We start from the raw sequence: 17,399 nt of genomic DNA on the forward strand, positions 1-17,399 counted from the left end.
ATGGAGGAGCAAGGAGGACGTCAGCTATCTCTCTGCTTCTTGCCCACAACCCTTGATGCCTTGCTAGAGACAGTGGAGAGTCGTTGGAATGCCCGACAGGGGGATGAAGGCCACTGCCTAGGGTGTTGACAAAGCTGTGGAAGGAGTTGGCACAGCACGTTTCAGCCAGGAACATGGTGGCCACAATAGCGACGTAACATCGCAATAAATTCAACGAACTTACTCGGGTCTTCAGGGTGAGAACCCTTTCCATTCACCTTCAAATGCCATCATGTGAACCTCATTGTCTCACACAATGTGAAGACATTGCAGTGCCTACCCCTTCTCTATGTCTACCAGGCCATTCTCCTCCTTGCTGAAGCCAGCCTGAGACCTCTCTATCACCTCATCAGATATGCCCTGCCCATCCAAGCGTCTCTCACCTTCTAGCTCCTTACTCAGCCTGAGCCCACCTTGCAGCACCTTTCAACTCTTCATATGCGGTCACAGGCCTATGCCTCATACTTACTGGTAGTTGCTTGTGCCCCAGACCCACTGTTCACACATCCACTGTGCGATGCCACGCAGGATGCAATGCAGATATGCACACTTTGCCACACTACTCACAAGTACCCTATAACACACACATGAGGCACACCAGCACCTACACAACCACTAACAATTTTTTGTTTTTATCATTACCGGTCAAACTCACGCACAGTATTCGTGAGCTGCATCGTAGGGGTGGAGGTGAGCCCTACCTCCAGGACCTCACCGAGGTGGGGGAGCAAGTGTCCGCCCTCATGGGCGCTGCAGTCATGGCGCAGGAGAGGCAGAGCCCTCGCTCAACAGTGACGGTATGTGAATGAGATGGGTGCTTTGTGTGAATCCCCTTAGCCTTGAGGCCACATGCCTTGCAATGTTGCAACCAAGATAATGATGCCCCCCTCCTTCTTGCCTTCCTGCCCCCTCCCCAGCTGATAACCGCAGTTCTGTCGCTTTGTGCTTAGAAGAGTGGCAGCCTACCCATCAGCAGATGTGTTCAGATGATGGGGAAGATGAAAAGGAGGTGGAGAGCAGTGTGCCGGCACAGCGCGACACGTCCTCATTGTGAGCGAGTGGGGAGACAACCTCGGTGGAAGAGGCCGTCTTCCCGGGGTTGCATGAAGCTGAGGCTCCTGGCCCCAGTGGCCTGCAGCAATGCCCAGTGCGAGAGGAAGCTCGGAGGCCAGCTCTCCGGAGGGTAATTCGGCCAATGAGTCCTGCTCAAAGACAGGCAGATGAGGACTTGGAGGCTATGTTCAGGGAGTCATGCAGATGCACCGTGGGCTAATGGGTGCATTGATGAGGATCCCGCTGAGCGTGGATGCACTTGCTTTGAATGTGATGGAGTCCGCCTCAACCCTTGCATTTGCATTTCAGGAGCCCATCGAGCTCATCCTTGGTAGATACCAACAGATGATGGATGCCACAAGTGACCATGGGATCCCACACATGAGGGCACGGCCATGGCTGATGTGGCAGTAGCCATTGATAGGAAGCCGAGACCGCGCTACACCTGCATTCTGCCATGTCGTCTGTGCGTGGTGGTATCAATGCGCTATGTGCTCTGATGCAGGCTCAAATTGATGCCACGCAAGCACTGACTGATGCCATCATGTCTGGGTCCCCATCAGTCCAGCGGGGAGCGAACGGTGCTGAAGTAGGCCAGCAATCTACGCTGTACCAGATTGCTCCGGATGCTGAGGCTCTGCCCTGGGGGAGTGGCAGTTAGTTGATCAAGATGGAACCTGATGTCCTCTCTCAGGAGGATATCATTCCGGCTCCCACCACTGTCATTCCACCTTTGCACTTACCGCGGTCTGCACCCCAGCCATCCTACACTGCTGCCGCCCCTTCTTAGGCGGGGCTGTCAGCAGTCAGGACTTCCAGGCCCAGAACTGGTCTGGGGCATCGTGCTAGGCCATCTGTCCTGTCTCCCTCAAACACACAGCAGCCCTCAAGCAGCCTTGCTGCAGGAACTAAGGACCCATTGTGCAGGAGCAGTAGGTGAGGGAAGGGGTGAGGCACAGGGGAGAGAAATGCCGGCGGAAGACCCACTGAATAAATGTGTCCCCATGGAACCTTTGTACATATGTTGGGAAGTTTCAGCATCTGTTGTATTTTTCAAAGGACAGATGCTCCATTTTGTTTTATTGGAGTGAGTGGGATTTTGGGGTTGTTTGAGGCATGTTTGCCAAATAAAATGTTAGTTGAGCCATTTCCTTCCGCCTCTGGTGTATGAGTGTTCGGTTGTGACAGAGATGTGACATTATTGTGGCACAATGCATAGTCATTATTAGCTGCATTCCTCAGCTACCTCCATTTAAGCGAAGTGTTCCCTTATGAGCCACCGCCGAATAGCCCTGGTGCCGACAACATTGACAGGCTGCCTCCTTCGTGGCTGCTGCTGGTCCTCGTCGTGTTGCTGGACATTCGGGGCGTTGCCAGGCTCCTGTTCCTCTACCTCCTCCTCCTCCCCCTCATCCTCCTCCTCCCGAGGTAGGCCTGCGATCCCCACTGGCAAGACCTGGGCCCTCATGCTGGCCAAGTTGTGCAGCATGCAGCACACCACAATGAATAGTGATACCTGCTAAGGGGTGTATTGAAGGCTGCCTCCAGAGCAGTGCAGGCATCAGAATCACTGCTTCAGCAGCCTTATTGTCTGCTCTACGATGATGCGGGTGGCAGCATGGCTCTCATTGTAGTGTTCCTCCAGCTCTGTGGTGTGGTTCCAGAGGGGGGTCACTGGCCAGATGGCCAGGCCATATCCCTTGTCCCAAGCAGCCAGCCTCAGCATTGCCGTGGTGGCTGAAACAGTCGAAGCACAGTGCTCTCCCGCACGATAAAGGTGTCATGTGCGCTTCCAGGATAGCCAGCATTGACTGCGAGGATGTGCTGCGTGTGGTCGCACACCAGCTGTACATTTATGGAGCGGTATCCCCTTCTGTTTCTGAAGACCACTGTATTCTGCAAGGGTGCTCACAAGGCCACATGCATGCAGTCATAGGCTCTTTGCACACTCGGGAAGCCTGCTACCCTGGCAAACCCACATGCGAGCTCATGCTGTTTCTCCCTGGTCATTGGGAAAATAATGAATTCCATTCTGCTTGTGTGGAGAGCCCATGTGACATCACGGGTGCAGCGATGTGCTGATAATTGTGAGATGCAGCATCTGTCCCCTGAGGTGCAGCCTGGAAGGAGCCAGAGACATAGAAGGTAAATGCCACCATGACCTTCACTGTGACGGACAGCGCAGTTCTGGTGCTGATGTGAGGCTGCAGGTCTGCCTGCAGGAGATGGCATATCTCTGTAACTACGTCCTTTTGGAAGCACAGCCTTCTGACACACTGCTCCTCAGAGAGGTCCAGGTATGAGCGTTGCTGCCGGTAAAGCTGTGGGGGGTAAAGCCTCCTGTCCCGACATTTAGTGGCTGTCCTCCCTTGGCCACTGAAATGGCCAACAGCCCTTCTCTGCTGATGCCGCCTTGCTACAGAGCATGTACAATGCAATGTTGGTAGCACAGTAATGCACCCATCAAAGTTGAGCAAATTACTTTTTCTAACTGAACTGTTATGTCTGTCGACTGCTGCAAACACGGAGGCTCACGCGCCATGCTCTGTGTAAACGTTGTACTGACTGTGACCTCCGAGAGAAGCGCTTCCTCATCCCATTAAGTAGCCACCAGTTAATGGCTCTGGAAGCCTGTACCGACTGTTTTTTCAGATTATTGACGGTCGCGAAATGAGGCGACCGCACCTAATTTACTGAACTGGGTGCAAGTACTGAACTGGGTGCAAGCGTGGGCGTTGCACCAGGAATCCGTCAGGATCGCACTGATCATCAGCAGCCAGGCACTAGCAGTTTGCACCCCCGGTGAGCCTCTAATGAATTTTCCATCGGGGCACTAAAAACTGAGCGCCCCATCGCTAAGCTCTAATGCTCACATTAACGCCTCCTCCAGCCCAGACTGACTTTCATATCCTATATAATACACACTGACTGTGATATGCAGCAATCTTAGTCTGCTGCAGCTTAGTTGTTAGCACTGTCGCTGCTGAATCAGAAGATTGTGAGTTCAAGTCTCACGACAGGGGCTTGAGCACAATATTCAAGCTGACACTCTAGCGCCGCACTGAGGGAGTGCTGCGCTGTTGGAGGTGATGCCTTTTGGATGAGTTAAACTGAGGCCCCATCCACCCTCTTTAGTGGCTGTAGAAGATTCCATGGCACTACATTATTTTGAAGAAGGGCAGGGGAGTTCTGCCCTGTGTCCTGGCCAATGTTAATCCCTCAACCAAAATCACTAAAAGAGATTAACGGATCAATTATCAATTTGGTGTTTGTTGGACCTTGCTGTGTGCAAATTGGCAGCTGCTTTTCCTCACATTCTAACATTGACTGCACAGCATAAGCAGTTCATTGGCTATAAAGCTCTTTGGGTGGACCAACGGTCATGAAATTGCTATATAAATGCAAGCCCTTCTTTTTCTTTATTATATAATATATGCTAACTGTGATACAAACAATATAAACTGACCATGATACTCATTATCGTTTATATTGACCATAATACTGTAATCTGTTTAATACATGTATTACACACGGGGCATGATACTCTGTGTAATACTCACCAAGTGTAAACACACTGACGATGCTATTCTGTACGTAGTCTGCTTTTGAATATTGGAAGTCATCTTTGCACTACAATTTTGAATTATCCAATAATTTGAATTAAGTAGTGTATAACAACAGAGTAAGAATCTAGTGCAAGAATGATTTGAATGTTCAGATAATTTGTATTACGTGAGTTCTAATTTAGAGAAGTTGATTGTACACACTGACTAAGATATTCCTCAAAATAATGTTGTGTGCTTGGGAGAGATGTTTATCTAGGGGACTTATTCCTGAACAATATAGAGTGACCCCTACTGGAAGGTGTGCATGTGTGAACATAGGGTAGGGACAGGATCAAGTTCAGCTGTGGTGCCACCTACAGTCAATCCCTCTCCTCACTGTCTAGGCTCATGTACAATGAATGGGTCAAGGTTCTGCAGAGAAGGGCTGTCAACCTGGGACCCATGCCCTGACACAGGTCAGCACATACAGGAAGTACAGGAACCCATGCCCTGACACAGGCCAGCACATAAAGAAAGACTTGCATTTATATAGCATCTTTCACGATCACCGGACGTCTCAAAGCACCTTACAGCCAATTAACTACTTTTGAAGTGTAGTCACTGTTGTAATGTGGAAAACGCAGCAGCCAATTTGCGCACAGCAAGCTCCCACAAACAGTAATATGATAATGACCAGATAATCTTTTTTTGTTATGTTAATTGAGGGATAAATATTAGCCAGGACACCGGGGATAACTTCCCTGCTCTTCTTCGAAATAGTGCCATGGGATCATTTACGTCTGCCTGAGGGAGCAGACGGGCCCTCGGTTTAACTTCTCATCCAAAAGACGGCACCTCTGACAGTGCAGCACTCCCTCAGGACTTGACAGTCAGCCTAGATTTATATACTCAAGTCCCTGGAGTTGTGCTGCCCACTGAGCCACAGCTGACACATACAAGAAGGACAGGGACCCAGACCCTGACACAGGTCAGCACATACAGGAAGGACAGGGACTGACACAGGTCAGTATCTACAGGAAGGAGAACAAAGGATAGGATTAATTGGTAAGTTGGTTAAGTATCAGCAAGCTGAATGTTTGACCTTTTCTTGACTTCCATGTCATTTTCATTATTCTCTCTAACTACTCTCTACCATAGCTGTTCACTTCCGCCCCCCACCCCCCCCCCCCCCACAAATATTACCCCAATACTTGCATTTCTTGTATGTGATCATGTCCCCATGAAAACACACATCCAAACCTCTCACCATCTAATGATAATGAGGAAGTCTGCAGAAGGGAGGATTTGCTTTAACAATGTGAGCATTACGAAAAATCCTAGAGTCTACAATCTGACTGGTTGGATCACAGGGTATTTGTACAGAAAGATAGAAAAGATCAGAAGCTCCTTAAATAGAAACGTACTAGTGAGCTTTAACAATATTATTATATTAATGTTTCAGAATATACATTCCAAAAAGGAATGTATTATGATATATAATGGAAGATTTTATCTTAATATATTGGATCATATGCAATGTTTCAGTTGTTTGCCTATGAGCGATACATTGATGAATAGCTAGACAGTTAGATATTTGTGGGGCGATTGGTAAATTAAGGATGGAGAAGGAATAATTAAGGAAGAAAGGAAAGGGGAAACAGAAGGAATGGAGGAATGAAGATTAAGGGATGGATATATAGATAGAATGATAGATAGACAGACAGTCAGACAGATCGATAGATAGATAGATAGATAGATAGATAGATAGATAGATAGATAGATAGATAGATAGATAGATAGATAGATAGATAGTTGAAATAATATGCTACAGTGTATTCTACCAATAAGTTGATAGCAACATTCAGCATCACAAATGCATTACAAAGGTAATATCCAGCTATATTTCTTCACAATGTGTGTCACCTAATGTAGTTTAGAATATGTATAACAGTTTGATTGAAATCTTCAAACAAACCCAGGATTCAAGCAGGGCAACCCAGCAAGTTAGAAATAACAGAAAGAAAGAACTTGCATTTTTAAACCATTTTACATGATGCCCAAAGTGCTTTACAGCCACCTACATTTGAAATATAGTCACTATGTTAGTGTAGGAAACACAGTGGCCAATTTGCACATAGCAAGGTCCCACAAAAAACAATGTGATAATTAGCCGATCATCTATTTTAGGTATAAAAACCGAAAATGCTGGAAATCTCAGCAGGTCAGGCAGCATCTGTGGAGAGAAACAGATGTTTCAGGTCAATGACCTTTCATCAGAACTGGAAAGGGTTGGAGATATAACAGGTTATAAGCAAGAGTAGGGGGCATGAAAAGGGGGGAGATGCGGAAGAAACAAAAGGGAAGGTCTGTGATAGGATGGAAGGCAGGAGAGATTAAATGACAAAAAGGATGATGATGAAAGGCAAAAGGAGATGGCAATGAGACAAGTTAAGAAACAAAACGATGGGTCTAGAGATGGTGTAATTGGGAACATCAGAATCATTACCAGCTGCTGTTATTTGAAAAAGAATAGCAGTGGTTATGAAATAAAAACAGAAAATACTGGAAATCTCAGCAGGTCAGGCAGAACTGTGGAGAGAAACACGGATTGTTGCTTTTGCTTTTGTATCTGCTTTAGGTATTGTTTGATGGACAACAATTGATCAGGATTCCAGGGCGAACTCCCTGTTCTTCTTCTGCAAAATGCCATGACATATTTTACATCCACCTGCGAGGGCAAACCAGGCCTCGGTTTAATGTCTCATCCAAAAGTTGGCACTTCTGACAGTGCAGCACTCCCTTAATACTGCACCAGACTGTCAGCCTAGATTGTGCTCTCAAGTGTTTGGAGTGAGCTTTGAACGCAAGGGCTTCAGACTCAGCGGCAAGAATGGGAACACTGAAACGGTTGATACCTAAGGTGGAAACTGAACTGAATTGCTTGGGATTGTGGGTTACATCTGGCTGATGAATCATACAATGGCCAACCCTGGAATATTTGATTGTCATAGAAAAACAATTTTCTCTAGTTGATAAGCCACTAGCTAGCAGGCATAGATTTAAAATTGTTGCCGAAAGAATCAAGAGTGCACAGGATGTTTTTTTTTTATTTATGTAAATAGTTGTTGGGACATGGAATGTTCTACCAGAAGCATTCGTGGAAGCAAAATACATAACCGCTTTGAACAGGGATGTGTCAGTGATGGAAGAAGAGCAGGGGAGTTCGTCAGGTTACCTGGCCAATATGCATCCCTCAACCAACATCATGAAAACAGGTTATCTGGTTCTTTATCTCATTGCTATTTGTGGGACCTTGCAGTGGGCAAATTGGCTGCTGGATTTCCCTATAGACTGACACTTTATTGGCTGTAAAGCACTTTGGGACGTCATGGGGACGTGAAAATGCATTTTAAATCTAAGTTCTTTCTTTAAAAGATCAGTAAAGCCCAACAAACTTCTCCCTTTTTGATAGGTCCCAACTGTAGCTTCTCCCCATTTCCCTCGTCCCTTAACATCACTTCGCCCAATTGCCCCTTGAAGTCATTAAATTGTCTGTTCCAAGGGCCCTACTCATAAGACTTAGGAACAGGAGTAGGCCATCTAGCCCCTCGAGCCTGCTCCACCATTCAACAAGATCATGGCTGATCTGGCCGTGGACTCAGCTCCACTTACCCGCCTGCTCCCCATAACCCTTAATTCCCTTATTGGTTAAAAATCTATCTATCTGTGACTTGAATAAATTTAATGAGCTAGCCTCAACTGCTTCCTTGGGCAGAGAATTCCACAGATTCACAACCCTCTGGGAGAAGAAATTCCTTCTCAACTCGGTTTTAAATTGGCTCCCCCGTATTTTGAGGCAGTGCCCCCTAGTTCTAGTCTCCCCGACCAATGGAAACAACCTCTCTGCCTCTATCTTGTCTATCCCTTTCATTATTTTAAATGTTTCGAAAAGATTACCCCTCATCCTTCTGAACTCCAACGAGTAAAGACCCAGTCTACTCAATCTATTATCATAAGGTAACCCCCTCATCTCCGGAATCAGCCTAGTGAATCGTCTCTGTACCCTCTCCAAAGCTAATATATCCTTCCTTAAGTAAGGTGACCAAAACTGCACGCAGTACTCCAGGTGCGGCCTCACCAATACCCTATACAGTTGCAGCATGACATCCCTGCTTTTGTACTCCATCCCTCTCGCAATGAAGGCCAACATTCCATTCGCCTTCCTGATTACCTGCTGCACCTGCAAACTAACTTTTTGGGATTCATGCACAAGGACCCCCAGGTCCCTCTGCACCGCAGCATGTTGTAATTTCTCCCCATTCAAATAATAGTCCCTTTTACTGTTTTTTTTCCCAAGGTGGATGACCTCACACTTTCCGACATTGTATTCCATCTGCCAAACCTTAGCCCATTCGCTTAACCTATCTAAATCTCTTTGCAGCCTCCCTGTGTCCTCTACACCACCCGCTTTCCCACTAATCTTTGTATCATCTGCAAATTTTGTTACACTACACGGTGTCCCCTCTTCCAGGTCATCTATGTATATTGTAAACAGTTATGGTCCCAGCACCGATCTCTGTGGCACACCACTAACCACCGATTTCCAACCCAAAAAGGACCCATTTATCCCGACTCTCTGCTTTCTGTTAGCCAGCCAATTCTCGATCCATGCTAATACATTTCCTCTGACTCCACGTACCTTTATCTTCTGCAGTAACCTTTTGTGTGGCACCTTCTCGAATGCCTTTCGGAAATCTAAATACACCACATCCATCGGTACACCTCTAACCACCATGCTCGTTATATCCTCAAAGAATTCCAGTAAATTAGTTAAACATGATTTCCCCTTCATGAATCCATGTTGAGTCTGCTTGATTGCACTATTCCTATCTAGATGTCCCGCTATTTCTTCCTCAATTATAATTATAGTTTTCCCCACTACAGATGTTAAACTAACCGGCCGATAGTTACCTGCCTTTTGTCTGCCCCCTTTTTTAAACAGAGGCGTTACATTAGCTGCTTTCCAATCCGTTGGTACCTCCCCAGAGTCCAGAGAATTTTGGTAGATTATAACGAATGCATCTGCTATAACTTCTGCCATCTCTTTTAATACCCTGGGATGCATTTCATCCGGACCAGGGGACTTGTCTACCTTGAGTCCCATTAGCCTGTCCAGCACTACCCCCCGAGTGATAGTGATTGTCTCAAGGTCCTCCCTTCCCACATTCCTGTCACCAGCAATTTTTGGCATGGTTTTTGTGTCTTCCACTGTGAAGACCGAAGTAAAATAATTGTTTAAGTTCTCAGCCATTTCCACATTTCCCATTATTAAATCCCCCTTCTCATCTTCTAAGGGACCAACATTTACTTTAGTCACTCTTTTCCGTTTTATATATCTGTAAAAGCTTTTACGATCTGTTTTTATGTTTTGCGCAAGTTTACTTTCGTAATCTATCTTTCCTTTCTTTATTGCTTTCTTAGTCATTCTTTGCTGTCGTTTAAAATGTTACCAATCTTCTAGTTTTCCACTAACCTTGGCCACCTTATACGCATTGGTTTTTAATTTGATACTCTCCTTTATTTCCTTGGTTATCCACAGCTGGTTATCCCTTCTCTTACGGCCCTTCTTTTTCACTGGAATATATTTTTGTTGAGCACTATGAAAGAGCTCCTTAAAAGTCCTCCACTGTTCCTCAATTGTGCCACCGTTTAGTCTGTGTTTCCAGTCTACTTTAGCCAACTCTGCGATCATCCCACTGTATTCCCCTTTGTTTAAGCATAGTATGCTCATTTGAGACACTACTTCCTCACCCTCAATCTGTGTTACAAATTCAACCATACTGTGATCACTCATTCCGAGAGGATCTTTAACTAGGAGATCGTTTATTATTCCTGTCTCATTACACAGGACCAGATCTAAGATAGCTTGCTCCCTTGTAGGTTCTGTAACATACTGTTCTAAGAAACAATCCCATATGCATTCTATGAATTCCTCCTCCAGGCTACCCCATACGATTTGATTTGACCAATCGATATGTAGGTTAAAACCCCCATGATTACTGCCGTTCCTTTTTCACATGCCTCCATTATTCCCTTGATTATTGCCTGCCCCACCATGAAGTTATTATTTGGGGGTCTATAAACTACGCCTACCAGTGACTTTTTCCCCTTACTATCTCTAATCTCCACCCACAATAATTCAACATTTTGTTTATTAGGGCCAATATCGTCTCTCACAACTGCCCTGATATCATCCTTTATTAACAGAGCTACCCCACCTCCTTTCCCTTCTTGTCTATCTTTCCAAATTGTCAGATACCCCTGTATGTTTAATTCCCAGTCTTGGCCACCCTGCAACCACGTTTCTGTAATGGCCACCAAATCATACCCATTTGTAATGATTTGTGCCGTCAACTCATTTGCCTTTGTATATTAAAAAAGTTGTCTATCTTCCAATCTTACTCCTGACTTCCTTTGTTTTTACAGGCATCTATGAATATTTAAACCCTTTATCATACCGAACAGTTAGCAGATCTGAAACGTTCAATCAGGTCATTTCCAAATCTACCCCCCCCCCCCCCCGCAAAAATAAATAAAGTCCCACTCCTCAACTACTGTAAAACTCCTCAGACTCAGAATCATCTCTGCACCTCTCCTTTCTCAAAAAGAACCGATATCCTTCCAATTCCCAACTCTTATAGAGCGCGCCATCCCTTGCCTACTCTCTAAAGCCTGTTTCTGAGTTTGCCTCCGTAAACTAGCGCTGTAAAATAGACAAAACGCACCTCAAGATAAAATACTCTTGCCTTTTTGAAAAATCTGTCCGGCGACGCACGATTAGTAAAGTTAACGAAAATGAGAAGGTAATATCCTCATTTCAAAAAATTCACCTTTAATATCTCCATCGACAGGACCGCCAGGAGTTGGAGAGTGTTTATAGAGTGCTACTTGCTGGCTGAAATCTTACACTACATATAATGAATGCCCTTAAAGTGGGTTGGCGAATCATTTGTCTAAATTGTGCGGGATAAAGAATTATGTGTTAACGATTACACCTTTAAAGAGCACGAAATAAATGTATCATTTTACCGTTTTTTTGCAAAGTTTAAATATTTATTCTTATCTGAAAAATTGATGTAAAGAAATTAATAAATACATAATGATAGGAGAGCAAATTCCCGGCGGAAAAGGTCGGGATGGGATTGCCTTCAGGTAGATAGACCCGTTCGCTATGTAATACATTAAAATCTCTAGTTAGCTACTAACTGATATATAACAGTTTAAAAAAAACACAGCCTCATATCTTCGGCGAAATGGGAAAAAACACGCCGGCTGAAATGGAAATGGAATATTAAAATGTAAAGTACAAATCATCGGCAAATAACGTTTTAATAAAACATGAGGTAAAATAAATTGATTTGCTCTGACATTTCTCTAACTTCTGATTGACAATATTTGACTGTTGCGAGGTGATATCTGACGTGTTGAGGAGACACCACATGAGCCCGCGGTTCCCTAGCACTAAATAGGACCAGATTAAACCGTTTTTCTTTCACTTGTTATGATTTTAAAAGAGCAACATTTTGAAAATTAACAGGACCAGGGCTGCGGAAAGCCTGGGGCCAGTCAGTGACGGCGGGAGCCCTCTTATTATTGCTGTTACTTTCAGTGATATAACCAGCACCTGCTCAGATTATTTGTAAACTCGCCCTTCGAGGTTTGTTTTGATCGGTTATTTTGTTCTGAATTTTCAAAAGAAAAACCCCGTCAAACCGGATTTGTTGGATAATTGTGGGGCAGGATTGTGTGCAAATCAGTCTCCCGGTTAAACAAAACTGTCTGGAATCTGCACTGGGGACGGAGCAGAAATATTAACCTGCGTGAGTCGGCGGAGGCAAATCATCACTTAACCCCATCCAGTAATACATCATTTCTCTCTCACACACACAGACTCAATTGTTGCCTGTATGTGCGTGTACCTATTTTTAAAACCCGCCTGTGCTCCTTGCCCGGTTTAAAGCGTTTGCTGACTCTGCTCGCCTGCAGTAAGTTAGAGGGAAATATTCAAAAAATGTAAAACTTGGGCAGAATTTTGCCAAGTGAACACCTGTCGTCTATTGGATTGCGATTTTTAAAACTGAGCTTGATTTTGAATTTAGATTAGTCCGATCTTTATTTTTGTAAAGTATGTGTATCACTGGATCCCTCCGTTTCATAATGGTTTTTTGGGTCTATATATTGTATGTGGTTTAGTCCAAAGAAACCAATTGAATTGCGCCGAAGGGGAAGAGAGACAAGATTTTTAAAGAATGTGAACTGATCTAAAATGCGAGACTATGGTGCTGATAAATATCTGAAATATGAACTAAACTTAGCAGAGACGTGCCTAAGAGGTGACTGAATCCTCCATAGATATCGGTGCTAACAAAAGTTTTATATTATTTTTTCCCAATGGTTCAATGTTCACACCGCTAACTGGTGTGAATGATAATAAAGATTCTGTAATTCCATTGATAAAACGAATGCAACCAAAGCAAATGAATGTGGTTTATACCGAGCTCTGGCTGTCTGCTTATTCAGTGCACAGACCCCTACTGACCGTATTATGGAGATGACATCTCCTCCGTCCCATAATCAAACTAGTTCTAACCTTTCAAACGGTGCGCTCCTTTTATCGGGATCACAGCTTCAACGGAGCCACTCCACGTGGAAAAGGGCTAACACGGGAATATTCCCAATACCATCAAACGTAGCCTCACACACACACACACGATCCTCATGTCCCGGAATCTGTGTGCGTGTGAGAGAACCATTCACTGTCAGTATTGTCTGTTATACACATTTCTGTAAGTTAGAGGGACATTTAACGAAAGAGGCTTTCTTTTTTGTTCAAATGACAAACACAAATTCCTTAACTTCATGAAACCCCTGAACTCCAAAGGCAAACACAATTGCAAGTGAGCGATTCTCATCTTTCCTTGTTTCGTGCATTGAAACATTCCAGTTCCTTGTAAACTGTCCCAAAAAGAACACATTGCATGTTTAAACTTACTCCCAAAAAAGCAAAACTACTCGGCTCGATATGTTTTCTTATTACGGCCGCGTCCCTTTTAAAACAATCTAAAGCTTACTTAAACCTTAGTTTGCTTGTCTCTATTAAATATAAACAGCGGACGGCGAGAGACAGTGTGCAGGAATAGTGCCGCAATAGTTTAAGCATTTTTAATTATTTGAAAATAGTTGTTATGGTGTAACGGATTGGCGGCGGGGGGGGGGGGGGGGGTTATAAAGTTTCAGAATTCCTCGTGTAACGACCTATATTTCTATTGATACAGGGTCGCACATATTGTTAAAAATTGAGTCAATTTGTTTTCTCAGCTGGTGATGTACAAGCAGGGTCCCTGTGCAAATAGATCCCAGGGGAGAGAAAGTGATCACAGGAAAGAGAGTAATCACATGGAGAAAAAGTGATCACAGGAAAGAGAGTAATCACATGGGGCGAGAAAGTGATCACAGGGCGAGAGTGATTGATCACAGGGAGAGAACGTGATCACACAGAGAGAAAATGTGATCACAGGGAGAGAAAGTGATCACACAGGGAGAGAAAGTGATCACAGGAGAAAGAAAGACTTGGATTTATATAGCGCCTTTCACGACCACCGGACGTGTCAGAGATAGCGATCCTGGGGCGGCGGGGAGGGGGGAGAGAGTGATTACATGGAGATAAAGTTATCACAGGGGAGAAAAAGTGATCACACGGGAGAGAAAGTGATCACATGGGCGAGAGAGAGTGATCATAAGGGGAGAGAAAGTGATCACAAGGGGAGAGAGAGTGATCGCATGGAGAGAGTGATCACAAGGGGACGGAAAGTGATCGCAGGGCGAGAGAGTGATCGCATGGAGAGAGAGAGTGATCACAAGGGGACGGAAAGTGATCACAGCGGGAAAGGAGCGAGGGGAAAAATAATACGGGGGCAGACTCGTCTGTTGCCCCTCTGCATTGAGCAGTGGCTGAGGATTGAGAGCGCTGAGAGATGCGGCCTCTTTCATTGTGCCTGTGATTCCCCGCACGGCGGTAGAAGCCGGCAGTAGACAGGTGCAAGAGTCACCAGCCCGGCACACACAGCTCCCCCGGGGAAGCTCGGACAATTGTTTCCATTTCAGAAACACTCCCCTAAGGGCAACTCCGCATTTCCCAGGCAATTATTTATTAAATGGTGCATGATAGCTGATTTAATTTGGATTTGCGAGCTTTTTTCTCTCTCTCTCTCTCGCTAACAAGGCAATGTTGAAGAGAGAGGGCAGGTTTTTATTGTTGTTACCTGGGGCCGCTCAGAAATGTCAGGATTTGTTTTTTTTAAGCGCCGGTGTCTCTTCTCTTAGCAACTTAACGAATAAGAGCTGGTATTTCACACCCAGTGAAACATTAGGCGCCGCGCGGGGTGACTAATGGTCCCGGGGATAGAAAATTGTCTCTGGCCGTTCAGCTGCCCTTGTTTTAATCTCAAACGGGTGACTTTTTAAGCCTTTGCAGTGTTAACCATTCAAAAATCCAACTAACAAGCAGCCTGATTCACTTACTAATGGGTTATTGTGTAAAGGGCATTACCCTGCGCATACAAATCATGAAGTCATTATTAAAAACCAGGGTCGTGTATTAAAATAGCAAAGGTTGTTATTTTAGCGATCCTTAATTACAAAATAAGCATTGTAATAAGGGATTTGTCATATTTAAAAGCCTTTGAGTCAACGATAGGGAAGGACGAGTGCAAAGAAAAGGGCCGATTACATGATGGAATGAGACTGGCTGTGATTTACAGACAGCGAGGTGCACTTTATATAACACCAGCCAAAGGCGGGCAGAGAAAGAAAAAAAGCTTTGTTTGTCTATAATGTCTCTTCACTTTTCTCATCACTCGCTGACTCACTCAAAAAAAGTCAGTCACGCATAGTTATTTTTTTTTAAATGCATCTCACATTTCCAGGTGCTGTAATAATAAGACAAGCGCCTGCCTACATTATCATCTCAAACTCTGAGGTGTGTGTGTGTGTGTGTGTGTGTGCGTTTTAACAAGCAATGAAGGGGGTGAATTATTCTCTCGTTAATCGTCCTCTTTTTGGGGGGGAACAATAGTTCCCATCTTTTCTTTCTTTTCTCTCCTATGAATATTATTCTCCCTCTCTCTCTCTCTCTTGATTGGATGCCCAGGGAGTTTGGTGCACGCCTAGTGATTATGTCAGTTTGCGTGCGGACTCGGGCGCACTTCACAAACCTCACTGCAGCTTTGAAGTTCGCCGCTCTTTGGCTGCGAATCACGAGGTTTGCTCTTCATTTGGCGTTCAGGTGCTCCTGCTGACTGGACACCTCCAAGGGGAGGAAGAGAGAGAGAGAAAGAGAAAAAAAAGAAAGAGAAGATATATATATATATATATAATAAAAGCACCCTACTATCGGAGCAACTTAACTGAAGCATTCAGATCTTTGCCATCTCCAGACGAGTTGATTCAGGTTTTTTTTTCCTATTTAAAAAGGAGCGTCTGCTGCTACAGAGGGAACCTGTTTTTCGATCGCGGGCGGCAATGATTTGTTAAGGAAGATCTTTGTGTTGTTATTTTAGCGACAGGTGAACTGTTTTCACTCGGGGGTGGTCAGTTGCAAAGCCAATCGCTTCCCCTCGCCTTCTTTGCGCCAGAATGTCCAAGCCCGCAGACCACATCAAGAGACCGATGAATGCTTTCATGGTCTGGTCGAGGGGTCAGAGGAGGAAGATGGCCCAAGACAATCCCAAAATGCACAACTCCGAGATCAGCAAGAGGCTGGGGGCCGAGTGGAAGTTACTCTCCGAGGCTGAGAAGAGACCTTACATCGACGAAGCCAAGAGGTTAAGAGCGCAGCACATGAAAGAACACCCAGACTACAAGTACCGACCCCGACGCAAGCCCAAGAACCTGCTGAAGAAGGACAGGTATGTCTTCCCTTTGCCTTACCTCGGGGACACTGATCACTTGAAGGTTGCGGGACTCTCCGCCGCCGACTCGCTCCTGAGCGCGTCCGAGAAAGCCAGGGCTTTTCTGCCGCCCACCTCGGCGCCTTACTCCTTGCTTGACCCCAGCCAGTTCGGCTCCAGCGCCATCCAGAAGATGACCGAGGTGCCCCACACCCTGGCTACCACCTTGCCCTACGCGTCCACTCTGGGTTACCAAAGCGGAGCATTCGGGAGTTTGAGTTGCCCCAGCCAGCATACGCACACCCACCCATCACCCACCAACCCTGGGTACGTTGTCCCCTGTAACTGTACCGCTTGGTCCGCCTCGAGTTTACAGCCCCCAGTGGCTTACATACTTTTCCCGGGGATGACCAAAGGTGGCTTAGACCCTTACGCTTCGGCGCACGCAGCCGCCATGTAAGGCGAACAACAACGACTGAAACAAAAAGACTTGTGAACTTGAATTCTACATTGCATGTACAGCACAAACAACAACTGCAAAAAGACTGACATCTGAAATGATCCAAACGCTGAGGCCTGGAGGGATTCCCGCCGGAACAGCAATGGAACAAAAAAAAGGCAACAGAACTTTGGGATAGATCTCTCCCGACTCCGGCACAAGCAACTTGCAATGTAAACCACATTAACAAAAAAGAGAGAAAAAATCATAATAAAAGAGACTGCCGCTGATCTTAGATTTTACATTGCATGTACAGTAAAGGCTCCAAAAATCGAAACTTTGTCCTAGTCTGGTGACAGACTCTAAAAGAAGGGA

General features: G+C 45.2%; 1 protein-coding gene across 1 annotated transcript; it reads left to right on the plus strand.

Moving 5' to 3' along the window:
- Positions 1–16,331: 16,331 nt before the first annotated feature.
- Positions 16,332–17,045, plus strand: sox14 (SRY-box transcription factor 14). The gene has a single exon (XM_070882193.1). It carries the CDS (start codon positions 16,332–16,334, stop codon positions 17,043–17,045), a length of 714 nt encoding a protein of 237 aa, XP_070738294.1.
- Positions 17,046–17,399: the final 354 nt, after the last annotated feature.

This window comes from Pristiophorus japonicus, chromosome 6 (genome assembly GCF_044704955.1).
Source record: "Pristiophorus japonicus isolate sPriJap1 chromosome 6, sPriJap1.hap1, whole genome shotgun sequence".
NCBI lineage: Eukaryota > Metazoa > Chordata > Chondrichthyes > Pristiophoridae > Pristiophorus > Pristiophorus japonicus.